The 27618-nt window shown below is 56.0% G+C and overlaps 1 protein-coding gene across 3 annotated transcripts; it reads right to left on the reverse strand.

Annotated features, from left to right (window-relative positions):
- Positions 1 to 182: 182 nt before the first annotated feature.
- Positions 183 to 23099, reverse strand: RSPO1 (R-spondin 1). Of its 3 annotated transcripts, none has more exons than XM_053266879.1 (6): positions 22565 to 23098; positions 10584 to 11038; positions 4797 to 4988; positions 3227 to 3376; positions 1948 to 2139; positions 183 to 831 (listed from the first exon to the last, which is right to left on the reverse strand). In XM_053266879.1, exons 2-6 carry the CDS (start codon positions 10696 to 10698, stop codon positions 683 to 685), a joined length of 798 nt encoding a protein of 265 aa, XP_053122854.1. In that variant the 5' UTR covers positions 10699 to 11038; positions 22565 to 23098; the 3' UTR covers positions 183 to 682. The 3 variants fall into 3 exon arrangements, with proteins under 3 accessions (XP_053122854.1, XP_053122855.1, XP_053122856.1); XM_053266880.1 differs by lacking the exon at positions 22565 to 23098 and adding an exon at positions 10324 to 10374 and having other exon boundaries at positions 10584 to 10657; XM_053266881.1 differs by lacking the exon at positions 10584 to 11038 and having other exon boundaries at positions 22565 to 23099.
- Between the last annotated feature and the right edge of the window lie 4519 nt (positions 23100 to 27618).

Consider the following 27618-nt stretch of genomic DNA (forward strand, 5'->3'; position numbering starts at 1 on the left):
AAGCCCTGCCTCCTCGCTGCACATCGGAAGTGCTGGGGCTGCAGGGAGCAGCTTCAGCTGGTCCACAAGACTCCAGCCAGACCTCCGTGCAGGTCCTCTCTCAGGCCCGCCCTGGCCACCCTCCCCACTCCCTGCCCTCTGCAAACCCCCCTTTCCAGCATTACCACGCAAGAGGGGGGTCCAGGAACACGGGGACTGTTTGGGTTGGTCTGCTTTTGTTTTTTAATCGGAAAGGTGGAAGCCATTTCAGGGCAACCGTCCCTGAACATTTATCACAAACACTTAACATATATTCTCAAGGAGACCACCTGAAACACCGAAGGGGCGGCTTGAAAGAAGAAGGCCGCCCTCTTTGTGCCGTGCCAGATATCTGGAGCAAGCTCCTTCCAGTCCCATCCTTTGCTCTGGAAGCTGCTTTGTGCCATTCCCAGGCCAGCTTCCCTGGCCCTCCTTGGAGAAGGGCACCGCCTCCTGCCCCTACTCAGAAAGGGGAGGGCCCCGGCTTGGGGGTCGCCTCTGGGGGCCCCTTGCCGCACTCCCAGCCCAAACAGCCTGCAATTGTGTGTCTTAAGAGTCTGCCCAGCCAGGTCTTGGTGGTGCCGTGTTCTGGTTCTAGGATAAAGCTTTCATATACATCGCAGCAATGCAGAACTGCCATGATCTCGCAGCCGTGAAGGGCCAGTTAGGGAGCAGAGGTCACCGGCACAGCTGTCGCCCTGGGCTGGCCTTTCCTTCTCTTGACGCGAGACCTGCCATCTTTGGTTTCCTTCCTGTGCCTGTCCTCATTCGTGCCGTCTTGTTTGCCTTGTCCGTCCTTTTTCTTTTTCCGTCCTGCAACAAAGCAAAAGACGGACAACAGGGGAGAGAAATACATGGTCTGAGTACTGTGGCCAACCGCTAGGACTAAAATGGCTTGGAATCACAGCCGCCTGAGAGACCTGCTGGGGGCGCTCTAGCTCTGGTTTTCCTGCACTGCGCAGGGGGTTGGGCTTGATGGCCTCCAAGGGCCCCTTATACCCACCCTGGAAGGCAAGCACTGCAGCCGGAGAGGGAGCAACCTGTCTCCGTGGCCATGAGCAGAGCGCCAAGGCTGCTGTGTGCCACAGAGAGACCGCCACGGTCACCGATGCATCCAATGTGGTTATATTTTTACAGAGTTAAAATTGGAGTGAGTTTTTACTTGCTCTGTTTTGCTTCCCTGCTAAAGAAGCAAATCTAACCAGAATGCAAAACCAGCAGCAGGACCCTTGGCCTTAGCCCTGTTAGAAACAAAGGGCTCAGGGGCTGGTTCTGCTTCCACAGCCAGGTGTTTGTAATAGCACTTCGCCCAGAGTCTGACCCCACATATGTTGGTTCTCTGCAAGGTCCTCATGGAAGGAGGAGGCCTGTGTGAAACGCAGGGCCAGAGAACAGAAGGAGGCACCTTCTTGTGCCGGTCTCCTCTTCCCGCCTGTGTGCTGCAGCAACAGGGTCAAGGATGGAGCTGCTCCATGGGCCAAGACCTCAGCCCTTCAAGATGCTTCCATCCAACTCATGGCAGGAGTGGCTCTTCCTGATGCGTGCCCCACCCTCTCCCATCCCACCCTGCTGCCCCCACATTGATGAGAGCCACACTGCCTGCAGGCTGGCCATTGGTCAGGTACAGCTGCACAGTTAACCTAACCTGCCGCTCTAACGTAGCTCCAGGAAGGAGAGCAGCTGAGCTCTTCCTCCCCCCCCCCCCCGCTCATTAGGACAAGCTGTTCCTGCAGGTCTCAGTACTTTCATATGGGGTGTGCACCTATGAAGAGCGGAGCATTGTGGGATGTGCACTTTTATTCCCCCAAACATAGCAGACTGTTTGATGGTTTGTGTTCAAATTTCCCACTGGGCAGAAAGAGAACGACACCCGCTGGATTCTTGGCCCTGGGCGCATGCGCTTCTATTGCCCCTGACAGTCCTGCTCACCTTCTGGGCACTGGCTCCTGGGCACCGTGCATCTCCGGAGCTCAATGGTGGCGGGACACATGGACACATCCCCAGGGGGCACCGGCTGCAGGATCTTCCGGGTGCGCTCTTGGTTTCCCCTCCTGAAGCCACACAGCTTCCTTTTCTTAGAGCATGCTCCCCAGGGGCCCCACGTGCTCATTTCACATTGTGCTGTCATCAGGAAGAAGAGGGAAGGGGGAAGGGGGTCTTCATTTCAGCCTCACCATTGGACGCCACCCCAGCCGGCCTCTACCTGGCTGCCACCTTTTGGAGCACCCTTGACCGGCAACAGGTTTGCATTCCTCTCCTCATCCTTCCAACTCACACAGGCCTGGGAGGAGAACTGGGATTTCTGAAAAGTTAGGAGCCCCCCACCCCACCCCCTCAGCTTGGAGGAAACAGCCATTTCATCCCAAAGCTGCATGAGTGGAGGGGGGCGGGGTTTCAAGAGCTCCGAATAGGAACAGGCCCCTTCAGCACAGCATGGCCATCGTCATCTGTCTGCCCCCTCCCTCTGAAAGGAAGACCCTGGAGCCTGGACCACTCATCACCCCACCCCCCGGAGGGGCGGTCATGTACATTTTAATTGGGAGCTGCCTGGAAACCCGGTTTAGCTGAAACCCGAGGTTCTGAAATTGGGGGTGAAGAAGTACAAGTGATTTAGGTTTTAGTTTTCATTTTTCAATCTTCAAAATTTGGAAAAGTTTTCAGTTTTTCTCCTCGTGGAAACTCTCTTGTGCATCAAGGTGTTTCGACACCCGGAGCAGCCACTACAAATAACTCTGCAAAGTCAACAGCAGCAACTGATCTGGAACCCACTTTCGTCCTAGACACAAAGGAGGACGTGGGCTGAGAGGGGCCCACTGCTGCTGCTGGGCCTGCCTGCCTGTCGAGATGGGGCTCCTTCGGTCTCTTCTTCCAGAAGAAGATGTCTCGGGAATGTGAGTGTTTGCATGGAGACCAGTGCAGCAGCACAGCCCCTTCGGCTTCTCTGGGCAAGAGACTGCAGCCTGCTTCAGGGGCATCGCTACAGGCGAGCGGAGGGGTTCATCGAACCTGGGCCCCCCCGCCAGCTCCACGCCTCCCTGTTTTCTTCATTATCTCCCTCACTCCGACCTGCCGCCGGAGGGAGGGGTGAACAGGGGCCGCCTCTCCCCCAGCTACGCCCCTGCCTTGCTTCCATCCTGCCTCCCAGCAGGCCAAGCAGCCTAGACAGAGAGCCCCCCCCCACCATGCCCTCCCCCCCCCGACGACTCACCAGGACTGCTGCATTCCGTAGTGCCATTGGCAGCAGAGTAGCTTTCTGGGCAGCTGGCATAACATCTTCCTTTGTGCAAGTACAAGCCTTCTCTGCACTTCGTGCAAAAGTTTCGGCTAAAGCAGTCCTCACAATTTTCAATTTTGCATTCTGTGCCAAGTGGGGGAAGAAATAATAACTATAATCATCTAGAGTTATTCCCCCCCCCATCCCATCCCCCTCCCCGCATTTTGGCTTTCCACTGGAGTCTTTCCAAACTGTCATTTATTCCAACATGATCGCTGATGCTCATCACCGATTTTGCAGCTAATCCAGGTGCTGTTCTGCCCATCACACAATTTCATTGTACAGTCTGCTTGACTGTCCACAAAACACCAGGTTTCCCCCCACTATATTTATTCTAACTTGATAGTGGAACAGGGAAACGCGGCACAAGGAGAAGGTGTAGAAGGCAGCACCACCTGGGTGCCTTCCAGACTAGACCCTGCAACGGGGTCACAACATATCTCTGAAGCGTGCTTCCACACTTCCTGTGTTGTGACACTGCAGTCCCTACGCTGACAGCAGGGTGCCGTTCACATTTCCGATGCCTTGTTTTGGATTCAATCACTGTGATGTAGTGCTATAACATTGTATGCCCGGCATTAAAAGGTTGCTGTATTTTGGGGTTGTTCATTTTCGTGAGACTGCTCCCCCTGCTGGGCACATTGCTATTTATGTTTTGAATGTGATTTGCCCAAACGGAAGCATTTTGCTGCTGTTGAGCGGGTAATCTGGAAAGCGCCCTGTAGAGGCGTGGCTATCTGTGTAGGTAGTGGCCAGGAAGGGCTGGTCCTAACAAGCGGAGAAGGCACCAAAGGAGGCACAGCTGCCTCTAGTTCCAAACAGCTCCATTTGCTCCTCTCTCTCCTGGGCACTTTCCAGATTAAAGCCTACAACAGGAGGTAACATGCTCCCGCTTGGCAGGATCGTATGGAAAACAATCCCCGACCCCAGAATCTCAAAGTCCTACAGCGGGAAAGTATAGCTACTTTTTTTGCAATGCACATGTAACTTTGTAGCACTATAACACAAAGATAAAACCCGGGAGAAGGCATCAGAGGTGTGAAATGCACCTTGCTGTCAGCACAGGGACTGCGGCGTCACAACACAGGAAGCACACTTTGCAGATCTGCCGCTGCCAGTCTGGGTAGACAATACTGAGCTAGATGGACCTATAGTCTGACTCAGTATATGGCAGCTTCCTATCTGTTCCTATGTACCAGATGAATGTCCAGCCTGCAGGGTGGGACGAGAGGGAGAGGAGCAGATGGAGCTCAGGAAGGAGAGGCCGTTGTGCCGCCTTTGGCACCCGCCTGGCTCCTTAGGACCAGCCACTTCCCCAGTAAAGTTGTTTATTATTCATTCATTCATTCATTCTCATCCTCATCTCAAGGAAATCATGTTTCTGCGGGTCTTTTCAACCACGTGTGCTCATGAAGCAGATTTGCCATGTTTCCTCCCCCCTTCTCTTCCTCATCTCCGCCCCCCCACCGCCTCCCCTGCTCCCTTCCCAGCCCCAAGGACTCACTGATGCACTTGTTCATGTCTGGATTGCGTATGCCAAAGTAACCCAGCGGGCAAGAGGGCAAGCAGATGCCAATCTGGCGGATGTCGTTGCGCTCCAGGAGGATGAAGAGTTTGGGTGAGCACCGGAGGCACCCGTTGAATTCGGAGCAGAGGTCACACCCTTTGGCACAGCCCTGGCTCATTTCTGTGCTGACTGGAAGAGAAAGAGAGAGGCAGAGAGATCAGTGCCACAGAGCAGACTCCTTGGTCATGCCAAGAAGTCATGTACATGCCATCCAGGACATTTTCCGACAAAGTGTTTCGTCTGGGGTCGCCATGCATGGTCCACTCCCTCTCCTGCCCCACCCTGCCATTAAAAGCCGTGTTCCCTGCAGGCTGGCCATTCATCAGGTAGAGCTGCACAGTTAACCAGAGCTCCGGGAAGCAGAGGCAGCTGTGCCTCCTTTGGCATATGCGTGCGCACACATACACACAGCACACACACACACAGAGCACACTAGGATGAGCCCCTCCTGGGCGCTTTCCAGATTGAGAGCCTTACGCCACAAAAAGCAGTGTAAACAGCAATGTTTTGTGGTGTTGAATTCAAACCGCATTAGAGATCCATTGTAAGGGGGCAAGCCTCCTACAAGGGGCAAGTACAGCTTTTTTTTTTTTTTTGCGCAACGGACTTGCAACGTTGCAGCACTATAACGCAAAGATAAAATCCGAACGAAGGCACTGGAAATATGAACGGCACCTTCCTGACAATGTAGGGGCTGCAATGTCAAAGCGCAGGCAATACGGAAGCACTCTGAAGTGCCCCGTTGCGACACTGTGATAGCGTGCCATCTGGAAGCGCCCTGGGAGAAGGGACGCACGCTGCCCTTCCCAATGTGAGAGCAAGTGGGAAAGCACCTACAACAGGCTGATTCTCCAAACCCAGGGCAGGCAGCTGGAGACACAAACTCCTCCTGGGTGCTCTCCAGATTAGACCCTGCAACAGGGTCATGGCAGATCTCGGAAGTGTGCTTCCACACTTCCTGCGTTGTGACACCGCAGTCTCTACACAGACTTCAGGGTGCCGTTCACATTTCCGGTGCCTTGCTTCAAATTTAATCGCTGCGATATAGAGCTAGGACATCGTGTATCCTCCATAAAAAGGTTGCTGTTTGGGGGGGGGTTGCTAAGTTTCCGCGAGACTGCTCCCCCAGCTGTTTACGTTTCGAATGCGACTTGCCTGCACGGAAGCATTTTGCGGCAGCTAACTGGAAAGTGCCTTGGGGACTGTTGAGCCAGCAAAGGGGCAGGCAAGGACTGAGGGCTTCTACAGCTGGCAGGAGCTCCCCCCTTCCTGGACCCCCAGGGCAGCCGTCCTCCCAAGCCCTCCTCCCCCTCCTCTGGAGGAGACACATTGGGAGGGGGACCTTGGGCAGTCAAGCAGGCACTCTGTCTCCAGAGCTGGAGGTCAGTCCAACCTGGGAGACCTGAGGTGAAGGAGGGGGCTGGAGGAAAGGAGGCAGAGCCCCCCCCCCCCGCCCAACCTAGGGGTGCCAGGTGGTGCCCCTGAGCTCTAGGAGTAGCCAGCTCTGGCTGCGGCGGCACTGCTGGTTCTGGCAGACTATCATCGGGGGGAGGATCCAGGCCGAGGCGAACCTTGACACTGGCCTGCAACTGCAAGGAGCCCAAGGAGGGCTTCATGCCTAGACAGCAGGCTCTTTCTCCCAACTCCAGAGGATGCAGCCACTCTGGGAAGAGCAGAAGGTTCCCTCCCTGGCAGCATCTCCAAGAGAGGGCTGAGAGAGAGTCCTGCCTGCAACCTTGGAGAAGCCGCTGCCAGTCTGTGAAGACAATACTCAGCTAGATAGACCAATGGTCTGACTCAGTATATGGCAGGTTCCTGTGTTCCTAAGAAGCAGTTCTCCAAAGCATCCACGACAGGAGCCCTGGGATGGAGAGTGCTGTCTGGCATGTGTCCTGACAGTGCCGGAGGCCTCTGGCAACGCTCCCAGGCGGGGTCCTTGGAGCATTTCCCAGCGGCCGCTGCTGCCACCATATGCAGGCAGAGGTGCAGGGGGCCTTCCACCACACGGGAGCCGCAGCCAGATCGGGCGCGACTGACCCTCCTCCTCTTGTGCCGTCTGCTTCTGTTAGAGGCTGCTGGCCCCAGAGATGCGCCTCCTCCCAGGAGCAGGAACAACAGTCCACACAGCAGCTGCCACTTTTCTCCAAAAATTCGGGAAATCAGTGTGACAGGTTAAGCACAGAGGAAGTGTGTGACTCCCATCAGGCGTGGGTGGACGAGGGGCCACGATCCCAGGTTAGATTCCTTGCTTTCAGACTGCGACATAATCACGGGGCCAATATTGTGCTGTTCTGTGAATGCAGTGGCAGCAGAATCCATGCTGCTTCCAGGACTGGCTCGTCCTAACAAGCCGGGGGGGGGGGGGGGCGGCAAAGGAGGGAAAGCTGCCTTTCCTTCTCAAGCTCCATTTGCTCCTCTCTCCCCCATCGCACTGTGCTGCCTGCAGGCTGGCCATTCATCAGGTAGGGCTGCTCTCGCCTGCAGGCAGCATGGCTCTCAGCTCTGGCAAGTCGAGACAGCTGTGCCTCCTTTGCTGCCCCCCCCCTCCTGGCTTGTTAGGATGAACCACCCCTGAGTGCCTCTCATTTGCCTCCCCTCCTCTGTCTGCTAGCCAAGGTCTGCTGTTATGGCGGGGGGCAAGAGGTGGGTCCCACAGGCCAGAACGTGTCTTCACAGCATGTAGAAGACTGTGGTGGCTATTAGCCCTGCAACTGGGCATGTGTGGCTGGTGTCGGAATGACTGAGCTGGCCTTCTGAGGAGTTGGGATTTCACAAGGCACCGGAGGAGCTTGGAGCCACATGCCATGAGCGGGCAAAGCAGCCAGTTTGTCCTGTGTCAACAGCTGGTTGCGACAGGCCAGGTTCTCGTCCTTCCCCTCAGGAAATGGCAGGTAGTCTGGCTGGGCTCCCACCCTCAAAGCTTTGTGGCAGGGGGGCGGGGGGGCGCAGGCTGAGATGGTTTTGGAAAGGGCATCATCCATCTGTCTCTGTGCAGCTGGGCCATCAAGGATGAAGCCATCAAACGGCCCCTGCCAGGTAAACTGTGAGCAGAGGAGCCTCTGACAGGCCTGGAGTGTTTCTCTTCCTCCCTGCTAGGTTTTGCCCAGCAATACCCCCAAAGGGAAGCTTTTTCAGACCAAAGCACCCCCACCCCCCACTTGGCCCCCCTCTGCTTGCCTCCAGGTGGGCTTCCCCCTCCAACCGCCCTTGCTTGGAAGCACAAGGCATGACCCCCCCCGAGCCCCCACCTGGGGACAGATTCCCTGCTGAGCCCTCCTCACTTTGGGCCAACCAAAACATCCCTTTTTATGTCTGTGCTGCTTTCTGGTATCAATTATCAGGGACAACTCGGCTGGTTTTTAAACAAATCGTCACAGGTTATTTATACTGGTTAATTGTGTACGCATTGCCTTGTGTTTATAGCAAGTCTACATCTTTTTTTTACTTTATTTCAGACACATTATTTATCCTCCCTCCAAAGCAAGTGCTTGGACATTCCCAGGAGCCCAAAGACTGCTTTTGCAGCAGCAGCGGCAGCAGCAGCAGGAGGAGGAGGAGGGAAGCGCCTTCCTCAGAGGTAAGCAAGGGTCTCTCGTCATGATGAGGCCATATTGCTGGGACCCAGCACTGCCCAATGTCCACTGACATAGAGTCCCGGACTGTTCGCTTTGTGCCACTCGGAGGAAATGGAGGCCACTTCCTCCTCTTGGGGCCACTCTCTAGATGTCACTGAAGCCAAGCGGCACGTTCCAAAGGCCAACCCTGTGTCTGACGTGAGAAGATGCAGAGCCGCAGAAGCCCCTGCCCTTCTCACATCCTTTGGGGTCTGTCCACTCTTTTTTCTTTCCTTTTTTTTTTTTGTACAAAAAAGCACACTTTCTGAGCACTCAAAGCACAATATTCTGCCCCTGGGGGAAAAGATGCTTTGCTCATCCCTGACACTTTACAACAGCAGTAAAATACTCCGGCTTGGCAGGATTGTATTGGAAATGATTCCCAGAATCTCAGACTCCTGCAACGGGAAAATACACCTATCTTTTTGCAATGCACATGCGGTGTTACATAGAAAATAATAATAGTAATAATAATAACAGCAACAACATTGACAATAAAATTCTGGCATCCCAGGTCCTTGGGAAGGACTCGATGTCTGGATAAAACAAACCAGTCAATAACACCTGTCTGACTGTGTAAAATAATAATAATAATAATAATAATAATAATAATAATAATAATAATAATAATACTGAGTCAGACCCTGGGTCCATCTAGCTCAGTATTGTCTACACAGACTGGCAGCGGCTTCTCCCAGGTGGCAGGCAGGAATCTCTCTCAGCCCTATCTTGGAGATGCTGCCAGAGAGGGAATTTGCAACCTAGATGCTCTTCCCAGAGCGGCTCCATCCCCTAAGAAGGGGCATCTCTTCCAGGGCTGACACTTCTAGTCTCCCATTCATATACAACTGGGGCGGACCCTGCTTAGCTAAGGGGGACAAGCCATGCTTGCTACCACAAGACCAACTCTCCTTCTTTGTTGTGCATTGTAGCACTATAATGCAAAGATAAAACCCAAGATAAAATATAAAACCCCAAAGAAAGCATCGGAAATGTGGACGGCACCCTGACGACTGTGGCGTCACAGCCAAGGAAGTACGGAAGCCCGCTTAGGAGATCCGTCATGACCCTGTTGTAGGGTTTAATCTGGAACACACCACTGTCATGATTGCTGGGTGTGGATTACGGCTGAAGGGTCTGCTCTTCCGTCTCTGCCAACTCCAGCCTGCCCACTGTTGTTTGTTCTGGGAGGTGAGAAGGCTTCTGCTTTCCAGATCCTCCGCTCCAGCCCAGGACTGCCCATCTAGCGGGCGCTCCCTTTAGCAAAAGGCAGGGGCCCTGCTCAGGCTCTCCCCCGGAAGCAATGCTGGGCGACTGCTGTTCATTTTTGGCTTGGACTGGAGGGAAGGACTAGAGGTTTTTAAAAAATGGCTTGAGGTTGTGCCCCCCCCCCCACAGTACGACTCCTGTAGAAGAGGACATCTAGCCAGAATCTTTTTGAGAAATCCGGCAAAGAGCAGAGAAACTGTCCATTCACACATGTGTGCGCACACACACACACACACACACACACACACACACACACACGACCCTCCCATCTGATCCATGCAGAAGGAACATGGAACGATCCTCACTGATGGGAAAGAGATTTGTACAAAGATCAGAAGGTGCTTAGATGCCCCCTGCCGCCCACCTGCAGGCCCAGCTCACAGGGACAGCAGAAGCCAGGCCTGCCCTTGTTAGCCCTCCACAGGACAAGGTCCATGGTTCTGGATAAGGATACACGCCTATGCCAGCATGGTGCAGGAGTTAAGAGGGTGGGGCTAGGACCAGAGCGAGCCGAGTTCAAATCCCCATTCAGCCCTGAAACTCACTGGGTGACTCTGGGCCAGTCACTTAGGCTAACCTACCTCACAGGGTTGTTGTGAGGATAAACACAACCATGTACACCACCCAGGCTCCTGGAGGGAGAGCAGGATAGAAAAGTAAAAAAAGGAATAATACGTTGCTTGCCATCTTACAACCCAACCACAACTTAAAGGGGAAAGAGCCCCCTGTCACCCCGGAATCCTAAGCTGGCTGAAGTGAGGAGGAGGAGGAGGAGAGTCCAGCGTGGGTCTGCTCCACCACTGCACTTGCCATGCAAAGAGCAGGAGGGCCTCATACGTACTTCGCCTTTGCCTCTTGCCCTTCTGTGCCCGGCTGCTGCCACTGCTGCTGCTGCCGCCGCCTGTGAGATCCAGCAAACTTAGACAAACCACCACCAGAAAGAGTCCAAGCTGCATAGTAACTCCCCAGCAGCAGAGGCCCTGCAAGGCGGGGTGATGGGAAGACTCCAGTCCACAAGGGGGGAGGCCAGCGACCCCTTGCCTAATGCCTCTGGGGCGTGATCAGACTCTCCAGTCTGTGTGTGACGCCAGGTAAGAGACCACCTTCATCCTGAGCCCAGATCTTGGCGACCAGCACCTCAGGTTGCAGACAGCATGGTTCTGTTCTCCTCGGCGCCATCAGGAGCAGGAGCGCCTGCAGGTGACGGCCCCATGTGGGGAAGGCCCACGCGAGGAGGAGGAGGAGGAGGAGCAGGCAGCAGCTGCCCACACCGCTTTGGCTGGAGCCGCGGAGGAGCTGGAAGGGAAGGAAAGGCAAGCTGGTTAGTCGGATGGAAGCGCAAGGCTTTCTCTGGCCTCCTCCTTCCTTCTCCACTGCCCGACAGCCCTGGACGGCTTCATTCCCGCCAGGATCTTCCGGCTCTGAGAGGTTCTGCATCTCCCACCCAAACTGCTGCTGCTGCTGGCACTGTGCCAGCCAGGTGCCACACAGCCAGGCAGAGAAGTCAAGAGAGAGAGTGCTCTTCAGTGGCAAAAGGAGGGCAGGGCAAGGCCCCCTCCTCTGGATGGGCCAAGCCCTCTCCCGCTCCCCCCCCCCGCCCCCTGCAAAGTGCTAAAGCTTCACACCTCCTGGATGCTCCCTGGCTCAGAGCACAAGCCTGGAGCTGGAGCCCTGTGCTAAGCAGATGCTGAGAGGGCCAACAGTGCCCGTCCTCCTGCAGGTCTGCACAGGGCCCCCCCCACCAGCCCCCCCCCAACTGCAGGTAGGCAGGGGCATGGAAAACTGCAAGCATCAGAAGCTGGGCAACTGCAGCAGGCACTGCTGGCCCATCCGGGCTAGAGTGGCCCCAGCCCTGGTCCCTGAGCCAAAGGGACAGAGCAGAGCCTCCCTTCCACACTGCCTGCTATCTTCCTGAGATCACTATTGAGGTTGCTGCCAGACTGGGCTGGCGTCAAGCATGCGTTTGCACTTAGAGGGACATGGCATCATTCAACGTGTGTGTGTGTGTCTGTCTGCCTGTTGTGTGCATGCCGGCCATTCGAAATAAACAAGGAGCTGCCTGGGTCATTCGTGCCCGGCTTTTGACCAGGAAGGCTCTGTGAGACCCCCTGCCCTGGAAACATGATCAACTGGTGAAGCCTCCTTGGCCAAGCATCTTGGATAAGAGGCAGAATGAGGATTTCCTTTGGGAGAATCATGATGCTCTCCCAAAGGAAAAGGAGAAAGAGCCATCCAGAAATGCACCCGCCGCCACTCCTGCCAGAATGGTCCTCAGACTAGATCCTCTATTGAATCAGGTCACACACACACACACACACACACACACCCGGCCCCCCCACGCTGTCAACTGCATGAACCGACTGTGTGTTTGCGGCCACAGAGCAAGCACCAAAGCACGAGAGCCCAGAGAAGTGTGAGTTGCCAAACTCACAATAGTGAGGAGGAGGAGGAGGAGGAGGAGGAGGAGGAGGACCCACCTCTGAGAGGAAGGAGCTCCTTAACGACGCGCCTGAGTGAGGAAGGATGCGAGTCTGGAGTGCTGCTTACGGGGAGGGGGAGGTCTGGCGCCAAGGCTCGCTGATGCCGGGGAGGGGGGGGAGAGCGGCTCGCCATCTCATCTCTATCCCCCTTCCGGCTGCCCCCCCACCCCATGGGAGGGTTCCTGGCCACCCCACCCGCCGGTCCTTTGGGCCGCCTGCGAGTGGTGCTGCTGCTTCATGCCAGGTCAGGCCAGAATCGCATTGTCCTCATCCAGGCGTAATTGTGGAGCAAGGGCCTGGCCTGGCCTGTGTGAGGGAGACCTGGGTGGGCCAGCGGGGAGAGATCCGTCGGCCTGGCTATGCAGCACAGCTTCGGCAGAGACTGGAGGGCTGGGCAGGGGCTGCTGCTGTCGTCTGTCGGGCTCCCATCTCCCTCGCTAGACCTGCCTGAGCGGGTGGCCGTTCAGGGTGTTGGGCACCTGGGAGAGAGAGTGGGGGTTCCGCCAGGGTGCCGCCCACCCTTCAGCTCAAGGATCTCCGTGCCTGAACTCATGGAGGAAGCAGTGGTTGTGCTGGGGGACTTCAACATCCATGCCAGGACTTCATGACAACCATGGGGCTGTCCCAACATGATATTGGCCCAACAGAAGAACAGGACACACTCTCAGATGATCTGGTTTTCTTAACTGGGCATGCATGAGGATGGTGATCAGAAAGGGGTGGGGCGGGGTGGGGGGGGTGTCATCTGTGCCCTTGTCATGATCAGATCACTTCCTTTAGAGGTATAGAGTTTCAACAGCTGCTACACCCCACTGCAAGGGCAGGAGGCCTATTAAAATGGTCTGCCCCCTGATGGATGTCTGAGGGCTCTAGGGCATTTCCAGCTGGTGGGGATGGTGGTCCTATCCTGTCAAAGCCCTAGTTGCTCTTTGGAACAGAGACAGAACTTGGATGGGCAACCCGCTCATTGCTCCCAGCATCTTCTGCCACAAAGCAGAGCCCGTGCAACACCTTGGTACACCACTGAGTAGAGGGCGATGAATGAAGCCCGTGGGGAGATGGCTGGAACGCAAGTGGAGGGCAAGTCCACCTTGGGGCAAGTCCTAGTGGGCACAGGTTAGAGCTCATTACTCTGTTTGTGCCCAACACTGCATCCTCTCAATGTCATCCAGTGGGGGTTTTCTGGGTGGTGCAGCCCTGGGCCTTTTGAAGTCTGGCCTCGGGCAAGGTGTGATAGACCCCTCTGTAGCACACTCTGATGCAATCACACAACATGTTGAGGGTAAACGTCACTCGCCTGGCTCGATTCACACTGGCCTGGTCCGACCGGTTTGAGCTTGAACTAGACTGGCCCCCCCAAAAAAAGAAGGGGCCAGTCCAAATTCAAACCAAACCGGGCCCGGTTCAGATCAAACTGGTTTGGTTCAGCAGTGACCCTACTGCTGCTGCATTGTATTTTGTATGGTTATATGGTGCTTGTATTTTAAATCTTTTTAGTCAGATCTCTGTTTTTATATCCTAGCTTAATATTTTAATTGTGTAACTTTTATAGTCTTGTTTTAATTTTTTTGTGTGAACCGCCTTGAGATTGTTTTAATGAAAGGGGAGGCCAATAAATTTAACAATAAATTTAAAAAATGTGAATACACACCCTCCATTCCAGAGGAGGTGTGAACTAAAAGCCCTGTGTGGAAAAGCTCCAGGTGAAAAGCTTTCTGTACTCCCAGATCTTTTTAAAAAGATGTTTTAAAATACTTATAATTATAAAATTATATTTATAATTTAATTATAAATATATAATTATAATTTAAAATTATATAAAAAGTATATAAATATTTGTTGCTGTTTAGAAGCTTTTTAAAATGTTATTGTACTTTATTGAAATCTTTTGTTTTGTTTGTTTTGATTGTATGCTTTTATTCTATTGTTGTTTTACTGTGACCACCCAGAGAGCCATTTGTTATGGGGAGGCCAATAAATAGTCAGTGCTGGTGTGATTAGACTGGTGCCGTTGTTTGGTGTCAGTGCACCACATCCGGGCCCAAGAGGGTCCCTGAACCAGATCATCATCCGGTGGATTCAGGCAGGCTGGGCAATCCCTTCAAGACAGAATACCTGCCTGAGTGGCTACTAGCAAAGCCAGTGCGTATGGGGGAGGTGGGGGGGGCATGCCTTTCTCCTTTTCTCCTGATCAAACAGCTTGCATTACCCAGCATTTAACCAAGAGAGATAACTAGGACTGAATTCTGTTTATCTATCCTGGTTAAAGGCTGTCTATTCAGAGCAGTTTGACCAGGATTGCCCTGAAATTCTGCATTCTCACAATCAGCTCCGTGGGGCTCACTGATCCTGATTTTAACTTTTTAACCTGGATCCCTGTGACTGTGTGAACCCAGCCCCAACTGTGTTATAGACACCCTAGGAATGCTTACCGGGAGCTTTAGGATAGACTGGCAAATGAAATAGTGGTGTGTGTGTATGCGTGCGTGCGTGCGTGCGTGTGTGCATATGGGTGGTAATGATGCATAAATCAAAAAAGACTATATCTGCTGTAAATTGCTGCATTTGGTTTTGGATTTTGCATTGGTTGGAAAGGCCATGATGTAAGCCACCTTGGATGTTTACTTAAACAGAAAGGCCGAATATAATGTTTATAAATAAGAAATTTGGAATTGATTTTGTCACTAAGCCAGTGTCTGGATGTGGAGGGTGTGGGGGCAAGACGCCCTCAGTGGGGTCACCTGGAAGAGGCAAGTGGGGTGTGCCGGCCCAGAATCCTCTCCTGCTGCCTTGGACTGTTATGGCCGCTCCATGCAAAGTGAGGCTGCCAGAGCTGGGAGGCAGCAGCTGCTCATCCCAATGAGTGGGGTGCGGGGGGGGGGGCACCGTTGCCTCTGCTCTCTGGAGCTCCATTCCCGCCTCTCTCTCCTGCCCTGTGTGTCACCTGCAGGCTGGCCATTCATCAGGTAGAGCTTTTAACTGTGCAGCTCTGCCAGATGAATGGCCAACCTGCAGGCAGTGTGGCTCTCAGGGCTGGGGCATGATGAGAGAGAGGAGCAAACAGAGCTCCAGGAAGGAGAGGTGGCTGTGCCTCCTTTGACCCTGCCCACCACCCCTGGCTCACTAGGACAAGTCGCTCCTGCGGTGCGGGCCTTGGGGTCCTGGCCGATGCCCAACACCGCCGCACTTTGGAGCCAGCCCTGACCGAAACAAACAAACGTGAGTGTTTCTCACACAGAGAGGGAGGTGTGCCCCCCCCTCCGCCACCTCCACACACCCCGTTGGGGCCTTTTCTGCAGCCTGCAAGGCCTAGCAACCCTCCCCTCCCCTCCCTCTCCTGCAGCTTTTCCTGGCTGTGAAGAACAGCAGCTGGCAGCCACTCGGTCTTCTCAGTTGCTCAGGGCCCTGGGCTCCCTCCCTGTCCTTTACCAGCCAGAGAACTTGCCCTCCACCCATCTGGCAAGCTTGGCGGCTTCCTCTGGCCTGCAACCAGCTCTGTCGAGGTGCTAACAGGAGGAGGAGGAGGAGGAGGAGGAGTGTGAGTGTGCTGCTCCTCACGGCTGCCAGCGGGCTAGGGTGCTGCCTCTGGCTCCACATCGCCATCCCCTGCCTGGGGAGAGAGGCCCCTCCCGGCTGAAGAAGACCCAGCGAGGGAGGGAGGGAGGGAGGGAGCACCTCGGTCACTGGGGAGCCTGGACCTCCTCAAGGCCTTTGGAGGGCCCCTCCCTTCCCCTGCAAATTCAGCACCATCGTGCTCTGCTGGGCCACCACACCACCCAGCCAGGGCAGACTAAAGGGGATATGGGGGGCCCCGGGGGCTTTGGCCCCAAAGTCCAGGGGCAAGAAGACCTCTGGCCGTCCTTCCCTGCTTTGTGGGTGGTGCCCCCAAGGAGGAGGTGTGAATGGGCTGATCTCTCTGCATTGGGCCCATTATAGTGGAGAAGAGGAGCCTTCCAGGCAGGAAGAGCTGTGGTGGAGGGGGAAACCTCCACATGATGGGAGGGCCCCGTGGAGCCTCTGGGGGGCGCCCCTTGGAAGGTGGGGCCCGGCCTGCCTGCTGGCAGCCAACTGCAGTTTTTTTGGCAAGCACTGGTCATCGCGCTTTAAAATCTGCAGCCAGACTAACTGGGACACACCTTTTCAGCTAGTCCAAAGCTTTAGTCAGCATCATAATGCTTGGGGAAGGAGTCCTCAAACACAGCTCCCCTGCTGTGGCTGGGCTCCAATGGTGCTAAAGGCCAGTGTGGGGTGGGGGTGGGGGGCAGGCGATGCAGTCCAGCAATATTTGGGTGGGGAGGGCTGGGTTGAGAGAGCCCCTGGCCGACCCACACCATCAAATCAGCTTTGCAACTGAGTGTGTACACATAATGAACCTAAGACATGCGGATATATTTCCAAAGTCAAGCCTGTCTCAGGCAAATAACATTGACTTGAAAGCAGAAGAGAAATATGTGTTGGTTTATTTATTTTAAGATCTGTCTGTTGCCTTTCTGCCAACAAAGGCCCTCAAGGCAGTTAACAACAACATGCAAGGAAAGCAAGATGAAAAGAAACCACATGACATAAAGCAATAGCAAACAAAAACCTGACAAGAAGGGCGCAGAATGGAAGCCGGTGTGAACCCGCAGCAGGCAGGCTCAGAGCAGTGGCCGGCGGAAACAGCCCTCCTAAGCCAAAGACCGGGCCGCGGCTGGGCAGGGAGGGGTGATCTTTGCCACCCTCCCAAAGGTGGCCAGAGGCCAAGGCAAGTGGGAGTTCTGGAGCCGGGGTGCAGTCACCAAGAAGACCCTGTCCTGAGTGCTCACCGAGGGGACCTGCAGCAGAGCCTGCCCTGTGTCCTCAGCAAGCAGGCAGGCTGATCTGGGGGAGGTCGGTCGGAGGGGGTCCTTAAGGTCCCCCAGACCTAGATGATCTTGCTCCTTAAAGGCCATAAACAGTCCCTTGGACGGGCCTTGGCAGCAGAGCAGCAGCAGTTTCCACCCAGTTTCCAAGGCAGCGCGACACAGAGCATGTTGCAACAACCATCCACACGGCATGCGTCGCCTCGGCCAGGCCTGCCTTCTCCGGGCTGCAGCTGGCTCGCGAGCTGCTGTGCAAAGGCACTCCTCCTCCTGGCCACAGGCCCAGCCGTGGCACCCTCCAGGAGCAAAGCCGGGTCCAGGGCTCCAGGGTCAGCACAAGCCACACCACCCATCCAAGCAGGCGGCTGCAGCCCCACAGCTGGAGCCGTTTTGCCTCACTTGGACTAAGTATCTGCTCCTTAGCCTGCCTGCACACACGGCAAGGTTCCCACTGCCTCCTTGGAAGGAATCCACATCATCTTGGAATTGGAGGGGGCCTTGAGGGCATCTAGCCCAACCCCCTGCTGAGTGCAGGGAATCCAAGGCTACAGCCTCTACTGGGAGGCCCTGGGCACGGCATTGCCCACTGTCCCTCCTCGGGACATGGCTCCACTCTCCAAGGGCTCTCTGCTAAAATTCCAGCCGAAGCCCCTGGAAACTAGCCTTGCCCCCGGGGGCAGCAGAGAGCAAGTCTTGGCCCCCTTCTGTGTGACAACCCTTCGGCGATGGGGCGGATGATGCCGTCCTGCCCCCTTGCCGCCTTCTCTCCTCTAGGCTCGCCATCCCGTGGGAAGGTGAGACCGAACGTGGTGCCACCCGCTGGCCTACTGGTTGTGCCAGACTCCAGATTCCTGCACAACCTCTCTTCTTCCGGCAATGCCATGTAGATGTTGAGCAGCATGGTGGGGCGCAAGAGGGGGGCCAGGGAGCTTTCGACTGCCTGGATTCTGCTTCTGGGTCTCTCTCGCTGCTGCTGCTGCTTATTTATTGTTTTGGCTTGCTTTTGAGGAAAATGTCCAGGCTCTGGAGAAGTTAGCTTGGCAGAGCCCCAGCTTTCTCACGATTCTTCAGCTCACCCACTCAAGATTTGTGTGCTCCTCCCTGCCCCCCCCCCCCCCGTTCTCCCTCCTGTCCGTGCTTATAGCTGAGTTCTCCTGGAATTGCTGCTCCCTCATTCAAGAAGGAGGCATGGCTGGGGAGGAGCTGTGCAGTAGCAAGCATGATTTGTCCCCTTTGCTAAGCAGGACCCGCCTTGGTTTGCAGTGGGATGGGAGACCACACGTGAGCAGAAGAGCCTCTGCTTTGCATGCAGGAAGTCCCCGTTGGCTGCCTGGCAGCATCTCCTGGGAGAGACTCCTGCCTGCAACCTTGGAGGGCTGCTGCCGGTCAGTGTGACCCCCTCCCTCCCTCTGCATGTCCCTGGCTGGCCCTCCAGACCTGGGCTGGCCTGAAGATGCCCCAGAGCTTCCTTCAGTATCCCCAACAAGAGAGCTTGTGGGGCCCGGGCCCAGGGGCCACACTGGACCACTGCCTCGTGCCACGCAGCCTTTCTCCCCCTCCTCCCGGGGCCACAGAGGCCTTGCCTGACACTGCTGCTGCTGCCCGTCTCTTTTGGCCGGGGAATCCAGGCGTTGGCCTCTGGCAGGCCTCCTTGCCGTGGGAGCTGATCTGGTGCAGACGCGTGAACCTGCTCCTGCCAAGCAGCCCTGACCTCCTCAGTGTCCATAAATAAACCTCTTTCCCAAATAGACCTTTCAATAAATTCCCGCAAGCGGAACAAGCCCTGCGCCAACTCTGCACCGTGATTCATCCCCTGTTTACATCCAGCGAGCTCCACTCTGCGCTGCTCCCCGCCAAGGAGGGCAAAGGGGGAAGACGCTCCCACGGAGGGCCGCTCGGGCTGCGTGGCACACGCCCGCCAGGCCCTCGACTCCCCTTCGGCGTGACGGGGCGCTTGCAAGTGGCCAGCAGTGCAGCCGGAAGGGCTGCTCCCAGCCTGGGTGCCTGCCTGTGCAGACCGCGAGAGAGAAGAGAGGCTCGTCCTCAGGGGCGGGGCGGGGGGGCGGCAGCAGCTCAGGGGGCTCCATGCTCTCCCACTCTGCCTGAGAGCCCTGCTGCCTGCAGGCAACTGCTGGCTCAGGTGTAAGGGAGAGGGGCTCCTTTGAGGCCCTGCAGGGTCCCTTCCAGCCACCAGCTCCACCGGCTGGAGTTTGGAGAGGGAGGCTCTTCCAGGGAGGGGCTGGGACTCCTGGGCTGGCCAAGCCCCCCTCGTCTCAACAGGAGTTGGCTCCCTTCGGAGAGCAAAGGAAGCCCCCCCCCCGGCCTCCCCCCCGGCTCCTCCCCTCTCCAGGTGCTCTCCATCTTCTCCTGCCTTTCTGCGTGGGCCCGAAAGCACAAGCACTGGGTGGAGGGACGCCTGCACAGAGCCTCACGGAGCGACACACCCCCCCCCCGGCCGGGCCCCCCTGCTGTGGCATATCTCACCTCCCTCATGGGAGCCCCTGAAGCGGCTTTAGGCCGAGTCCAGCCACCGGCCCCGTCTGGCTCAGGGTTCTTTGCACTGGCTGGCAGCAGCGGCTGTGCCGGGCTCCAGCCTCAGGGGTCTCCCCCAGCCCTCCCTGGAGATGCAGCTGCCGGGGACCGGACCTGGAACCTTCTGCATGCCGAGGGAGCCCCCTGCCCCTGAGCTGCGAGTCCTCCCCTCTCCCTCCCTGGGGAGCCCCCTCGCGCAAGCAAGCGGCACACCCCGCCCCCCCAGGGCACGTGGCTTTGCCTCCTTCTCCCAGCAGCCACACCAGGCCGGGCTGAGCTGCGTTTTCTGCTCCAAAGGGCTGCATTTGGGTTTGACAGGAGCTCCCGGGAAAGCCCCAGAGGGCAAACGGAGACCCAGGAGAGAGAAACACCTGCCACCCACCGGTCCCCAGCACCAGCCGTGCCCATGAGCTGGGAGCCTGTGCTGAGCTGCGGGGAGCTTTGCTAGAGGCCAAGGGCCCCCGGGGTGTCTGGGGCAGCCTTGGGCCAGAAGTCGCCTGCTTGGCTTGCTCTGGCTTCTGCCCCTCCTGCAGAGGCCTGGCTGCTTCTTCCCAAATGGGCTGCCCATTGCCTTGCCTGCGGTGGGGGGGGGCACCTGGAAGCTGTGTCTTCTTCTCCCCCTCCGGGCCAGGAGGGCCGGTCTGGAAGGCCTGAGGGAGGGGGCCCCCAACGAAGGGAAGGGCTCCAGCTCGCTGCTCCCAGGCCACCTCTTGCTGGAGGCAACAGCCCTGTCAGTCGAGGGGCCGGCAAACTCCCACGTGTGGTCTGAACTGGCCCGCTGCCTGGGACATCCTGGGTCAGGGGTGCTCAGCCTGGAGTCCCCGGATGATGCTGGCGAAGGCTATTATGTCTGGGAATGCTGGGAGTTGTAGTCCCAACACTATCTGGCGGCGGGGCCCAAGGCGGAGGATCTCCCTGGTCTCTAGGCTGCTCTGCCTTTTGCAGGGCATTCAGCTTGGATTGGCTTCCAGGGGTGAGTCCCTCTGAAAGGCCTGCTGGGAGAGGGTGGACGGAGCTGCCTTCTCGCCCACCCGTGCTGGGTGCCTTTGGGCAACTCAGATTTCCACAGGGAAACAGAGTCCGGAGGAGGGAGGCTGCTGCCCCAGGGGGTTGGACCGCTTCAGAGTTGCGGAAGGGAAGGAAGCTTGCGCTTGTGGATGCATTTGTTTCCTAGCATGGACTCCGCCGTTGTGCCCAGAGTGTCACACCTCCCATTGTTTCCAGGGAGGCTTTGCTTTAAAAGAAACACCACCCCCAAAGGTCGGTCCGCTTCCCTTGCCTGCCTGCCTGCCTGCCTGAGTGGAACTGGCCCTCAGACTACAGGCACCTTTGCTATCCCTTGTATTTTCCCCATGGTTTGGAATATATAAGAAGCTGCCTCCTACCGAGTCAGACCCTTGGCCCATCTAGCTCAGTATTGTCTACCCAGACTGGCAGCAGCTTCTCCAAGGTTGCAGGCAGGAGTCTCTCTCGGCCCCATCTTGGAGATGCCAACAGGGAAGGAACCTGGAGCCGAGATGCTCTTCCCAGAGTGGCCCCCTCATCCCCTAAAGAGAATCTCTTACCGTGCTCACACATCGAGTCTCCCATCCAAATACAAACCAGGGTGGGCCCTGCTTAGCAAAGGGGGCCATGCATGCTTGCTACCACCAGAGCGGCTCCCTGCCCCCCCCCCCCGCGCTCCTCCTGAGCCTCAGCCTGGGTGCCAGCAGGCGGCCTCCTCCTAGGCAGATGAAGTCTCTCTTGTGTGAACTGTGTGGCTGCAGATGCTTCCTGCTGGTATTTTGCCACCCGCCCCCGGATTGGAAGGTGCGGTTCTTTTGGGCGTGGAGGCTCTCGCTCCAGGGCTGGGTTCTGCCCTCACCCTTCCTTGGAGGATGGAGCAGGTGGGGATGCAGGATCAGCCCCTCGGGAAGAGACAGGCAGCCATGCCTGCCCTTCCTCCCTCTCGGGCAGGAGGAGGAGGAGGAGCTCCTGCACATCCCTCTGCCTGCTCCCCATGAGCTTCATGCGGGCAGCAGAGCCTCTTCCCTCTCCACGGAGGGGCAGGCAGCAACCGGGCGCTTGGAGCCTCCTCTCTGGGCCAGAGGAATCCAGGCAAGGGGCGGGCGGGGTAGCCTTGCCGGGACAAAAGAGGCCCCCAGTGTGTCCACCGCGGAGAGGCTGCTGTGCTGCCTCCAGCGCTGGTGAGACCCGTGCATTTCCTCCCCCTAAGGACGGCGGCAGTGCCCGCAGAGAGCCTGGGCTGCCCGCGGGGGCCAAACCCGTCTCCCTGGAACCTCTGGCCAAGCCGTTCAGCAGCCTGGAGCAGAGACGGCGGGGCGGGAAGAGAGGAGAGGTGCCGCCTGGGCAGCCCAGGGGGCATGCCGGACCCTGGCAGGAGAGGGGCACTCCTAAACATGGGAGTGGGGCGGGGTGGGGGGCCCAAGAAGCCGAGCCCAGCAGGCAGCGGTCTCTGTCTGTGGGTGGGTGGGTGGGTGGAGGGCTTCTTCAGGTCCTCCCCCGCCCGCCCGCCCAGGGGGGCCCTCGCTGCTTCTCCACGCAGTCTCCCTACTGGGACTCTTCTTCCGTCAGGCAGGGGGGCCCTGCGGGCTTTCCGATGGGAGGCTGCATGTGCTGGCCAGGGAGGACCAGAGCCAGGCAACGGGGAAGAGCAGGCAGAAGGCTTCCATCGCAGCCGCAGAGGCAGAGTTCCCCCCCTGCCTGTCCAGCAGGAGCCCTTTCTCTAGCTCGGCGCCAGGGTCCGGCCAAGAGAGTTCCTTCCCTGGCTTGGCAGCACCTTGCGCTGGCCTGGCCAAGCCTGCTCAGCATTGCCCGGGAGCTGCGACCCAGGAGACAGAAGGGCTGCTCCGCCCCAGCAGTTCTCTGACAGCCCCCCCCCCCCGCCACAAGCCAGCAGCCCTCAGGGCAGCAGCCCCCTGGGAACACGGCGGGGGGGGGGGGGGGCTGCCCGATTGATTGATTCTTACCTCGGAGCTGTCAGTGGCTCCCTGCTGCCCAGAGGGGGGACTCCTGCTGCTGCTGCTGCTGCACTGCTCAGCCTCCCAGGCCAGCCCTCTCCGCGATCCTCCGCTCCGCCAGGAAAGTGACTCGGCCCCAGTTTTCTCCTCTGCCGGCTTCCGTGCCTTCCCTTTGGGCGAAGGAAACAGCTGGTCCTCTCGCCGCCAGGTGCCAGATCTCCCGGACCGCAGAGGGACCCGACTCCTTCTCCAGAGAGCGGGGCTGCCGCTTGCAGGCTGCCCGGCTGGGCTCACTGGTGTCCACTCAGCCAAGGCTGCTGCCTGAGCCCAAGGGAGGCTGGGATCCTAGCGCAGCGACTGGCATGTCCATCCCAACAAGCTCCCGGGTTCGGATGCCGCGGCAGACTCCGGCCCCCACCCCGTCCGCCCCGATGATCCTTCTGGCCTCACCAGGCTCCTTCCTCCCCACACTAGGCAGCAGCCAGTGCAGACTCCAGCAGCAGGGAATCCCACCCCACTCGTACCACCTCCTAAGACAATATCCTGCCAAAATATCGTGACTGTTGCAAAACCTGGACTGGAGCGTGCACAGTTTTGCCTAGAGCCAGCAGGAGCTCCGTAAATCACCACAGGGTGTGGAGGGGGGGGGGGGGCCCGGCGAGAGAACTCCCTCTGCCTCCTGACAGCCACCTCTTCCCAAGTCAGGGATCCCGACCTCTTCGGAGGCGCAGGGAGTCCGCTCTGGCCACTGCTGCCTCTGCAATACATATGTCAGTATCAGAAGCAGCCTGCTGCCCGCTCGGACGGAAGACAGCCTGGACGCCTGTCCAAAAGAGAGACGGGAAGAGAGCCCTTGCCAAGAAGGCCGGGAGCTGCTGGGCAGCATGGGGGGCTAGAAGCTGCAGTTGCCTGAGGCAGGCCAAGGAGGCTCAGGAGGCCGCTAGGCAAACCTCGGCTCAGGGAAAGCAGAGTCCAGTGTTGGTTCGCAGGTCTGGGTCCTCGCCCAACGGCCCATCCTGAGCTGCTCTGGGGCCCGTCCTCAGGGGCTCCCCAAAGCCAAGCCAAGTTCAAGCCAGTCAGCTGGGAGCCTCGGAATAGCAGAAACACATCTCTGCCCCTCGGTTTCTGGAAGTGCGTCAGGCCGGGAATGTCAGTTCTATTGCTGGATGAGATTCTCTTGGAAGACAGGAACGGGAGGCCCCGGAGTGGAGACCTGGCCTCCTGTCTTCACGGGACCCTTCTGGCCCTTCCACTTGCCAGAATGCCTTTTGGCAGGAGACTTGTGGGACCCCTCCTTCCCTAGCCCTGGTCAGAGGCTGCTGGCCTGTTTCACTTCGCCCGACCAATATGGCCCTGAGCCATCTAGGGCCATCAGTGTTTAGGCACTCCCCCCCCCACCCTTTCTTTTCTAGGAAGGTTCTGCTCATGAGTAGCAGAGACTGAGGAACATTCTGGTGTCATCTGGTCATCCTTCAGCCGGCATCAAGCGCCGGCATTTGTGAGCAGGGAGAGAGAATCCAGCATGACCGTTATCCAGTTTGACTTTTCAGACCAGGCACAGAGCGAGGGGCGAGTGAGCTCCTGTTCGCCTCTCTCCCCAGCGCCCCTAGCTGCGCCCTCTGCATGTGACTTCACATGCAGGGGGCATGGCCAGCACCCAGAAGGGCCCATGTGGCCCTCCAGGACTCATTTCTCAGCCGGCATTTCTCTCCCACACTCCAAGAGACCAACCGGTGGTGGCATGTCTGGGCCCAATGCCAGCCATGACCCCTGCATCAGTGTGCTTCTGACATCAGCCCAAAGGGAGTGATGGCAGATGTTGCAACCCAAGGCTACAACACCTGGGGCTATTTAGTGTAGAAAAAAGTCGACTGTGGAGAGACATGAGAGAGGTCTATGAAATCAGGCATGGTGTGGAGAAAGTGGATAGAGAGAAATTCTTCTCCCTCTCACATAACACTAGAACCAGGGGGTCATCCCATGAAATTGATTGCCGGGAAATCTAGGACCAACAAACGGAAGTATTTCTTCACACAACACATAATCAACTTGTGGAATTCTCTGCCACAAGAGGTGGTGACAGCCAACAACCTGGATGGCTTTAAAAAGGGTTTGGATCACTTCATGGAAGAGAGATCTATCATCAGCTACTAGTCTGGTGCCTATAGGCCACCTCCAGCCACAGAGGCAGGTTGCCTGAGTACCAGTTGCAGGGGAGTAACAGCAGGAGAGAGGGCATGCCCTCAACTCCTGCCTGTAGGCTTCTAGTTTTCTCTAAACTAAATAGCCACAGGTGTTGTAGCCTTGCCTTTGTTCCCTGAAGGTGCTGTGATCCTGGCTGGGAAATGAGCTCCAAAGTTCTGCACTGGGTGCTTCCAGAGCTTGGACATGCCCCCTTTGTGTGCAACGGGCCACAAGTGGGCGAGTGGGTGTTGGGGGTGCCGATGGAGTTAGTGGCTCTCTAGGTGCTTATATCCAGGAGCCGTGCACAACTGTCGGAGGAAAACATGTGTGTGTGGGTGGATGGATAGATAGATAGATAGATAGACAGACAGATAGATCTGCATTGATGTTGTAATTCTGCTTCCAGTATTGAACAGAAAATTTCCACTGTAGACTAAACCTAGGACTTAATTGCCTTCCATCTCTTAGCCTTACCAGTTCAGAGATTTTTGGCTTCTGATCTGAGTTATAAATCAGACTTTCCCAATCTATTCTTTCCATGTCAGCTTCTTGGGATTCCTCCAGTTCTTTGCTACTATCATCTCTGCAGCTGCCAGTAAACCAGATATGAAGGTTCTCTATTTCCTGGGTATTGCAGATCTAATCTCAGGATCCAACAATAATCTAATGCCAATTATCCTCTCAATGTTATCCAGTACCATTTCCCAAAATTTCTGAATTCCTCCCACCACTCATGCAAAAAACCCACTTGCACTGATCAGCATTCCCAACATTTTGCCCTCGTTCCGGGATATCCTGGGGTTCGAGTCCCACAGCACAACGTGGGTGTTGTAGAATTGCCCATGCTGCTGCAGGGCTCTCACACTTGTGGTGATGATGTTGGGCAAGAGGGCAGCAATTACTCATTGCGTGTTACTTCCCTTGGGAATTGTGTGCAACACACAGTTGTGCAAGAGGTCATCAGATACTGGTGCAGTGTTGCCGTCACATGTGTTAGAGCCCCACAGCAGTGCAGGAGGTTCTGCAACTCCTACGTTACCCTGTGAGACTTGTAGGCCATTCGATTCAGTCTACCTAAAGTGGCGCAGCGGGGAAATGCTTGACTAACAAGCAGACTATGGGAAACACCTATATTGGGCAGCAGTGATATAGGAAGATGCTGAAAGGCATCATCTCATCCTGTGCAGGAGATGGCCATGGTCAACCCCTCCAGACAACCACTGGGCCCTGTGGGTGCCAGGAGTCAAAATTGACTCGATGGCACAATTTACCTTTACTTTATTTTATTTGGAGTTAAGTACCATTGACAAAATAATAACAAAATAATCTCATATTTGTGCATACTGACTTTGCAGCTTCTTGCCATCCTGCCTTTGATAAAGTTCTCTGCTACATTTTGAACCACCAATTTTTAAAATCCTCACTCTTAGAGGTCTCCTCACTCATCAGGAATTTATATAACTTCAATAACAATCCTTTATTGTTGCAACCTTACATAATAATTCACATTTAGAAGAATAATCAATTATATAAGTTTCCCTCTTAGAGGACCCCCACTTCTTTCTCCCATTGTGGAAATTGTCCATTTATTCCTACACCCAGCTTCCTGTTATTTAAACAGGAAGCAGAGTGTTTTTGTGATCCATAAAAGGACCTGTCCTCTTATCCCATGCCTGCTAAGTTTGGTCAAGAGCTTTTGATGAGGCACTTTTTTGAGAGAGAGAGAGAGAGAGAGAGAGTGCACACAACCATATGATCTCAGAGGGATCAGCTCTATCCACATTCTAACAAATCAGTGAGACAGGATTTAACATTGCAGAAGCCATGCTGATTCTCCTTCAGCAAGACTTGTTCTTCTAATTGTACAGCTGCTAAAAAGTAAATGCAATATTGGTCTGCATAATGTCCATGTCATGAGAAGTAATTATTCCACTCTGTTCTGTACTGGTCAGACCTCCCTTGGCACCCTGGCCACTGAAGTGAGGCTGCAGTGGGAGACGACTCCTCATGCAGCCAGAGGCTCCCCAGCGTCCTCCACAACACTCACAGCATCGTGCACACACCTTGAGCTCACTGTGCTGTGAGCCTCTTTTTAATGTACATCTATAAGTGAGAATGGCCTCCACACAGAAAAGATAGAGATGGAGGAAATGGAGTCCTCAGTCATTCACTTCTCTCTTCCTGAAGTGATGCGTCTGTCATCTCCACCAAGCCATTCATTCATTCTTTGGCATGAGACCACTGAACTAGCTCAAAACAAATTGTCAAAAACAACTAGTTTAAAAAGGAATATGGTTTTGAACACAAAGCAACAAGGAGTGCATTGCACCCTGATGGATCTGGATTTTGGAGGGCACCCCAGGTACTTGGAACTTGAAACAACAGAAGTTTTTTTGTGTGAGGTCTTCTCAGAGGTGTCTGGCAACCTGTTTCTTCCCATCTGGATGTTGCTGCAGGGGCTGCAGTGTCATTTTAGTCTGTCATATTAATTATCCGGAAAAGCCCACCAGGCCTTTCAAAAGGCTTCATCACGTTGTCAGCACAATGGGATTTAAATAACTGATCGCACACTCTTCCGCCAGGCGGAGAGGTGAGTGCCAGGATGGCTTGATCCTTCTCTCTGTCTGGCTCACACCCAAGATGATGGCTTCTCATCTCAAGCATTGCCTGCCCTTGCCCTCTCAGCCTGCAAGGAACTGGACTCGATCTTTGCACCAATGCAAAGGAGGCCAAGTCAAAGCACGACAGCACCTTGTTCAGGAAGCCCAGTTGTCAGCGTTTGGTATTTGCAGTCAATGGTTTATTTTTTATTCCAACATGACTACTGGTTCCTAGGCAAGAGGAGAGGCTCCTTGCCTGCTCAGTGTGTTCCTTTGGAG

Source organism: Hemicordylus capensis, chromosome 7 (assembly GCF_027244095.1).
Source record: "Hemicordylus capensis ecotype Gifberg chromosome 7, rHemCap1.1.pri, whole genome shotgun sequence".
Classification (NCBI taxonomy): domain Eukaryota; kingdom Metazoa; phylum Chordata; class Lepidosauria; order Squamata; family Cordylidae; genus Hemicordylus; species Hemicordylus capensis.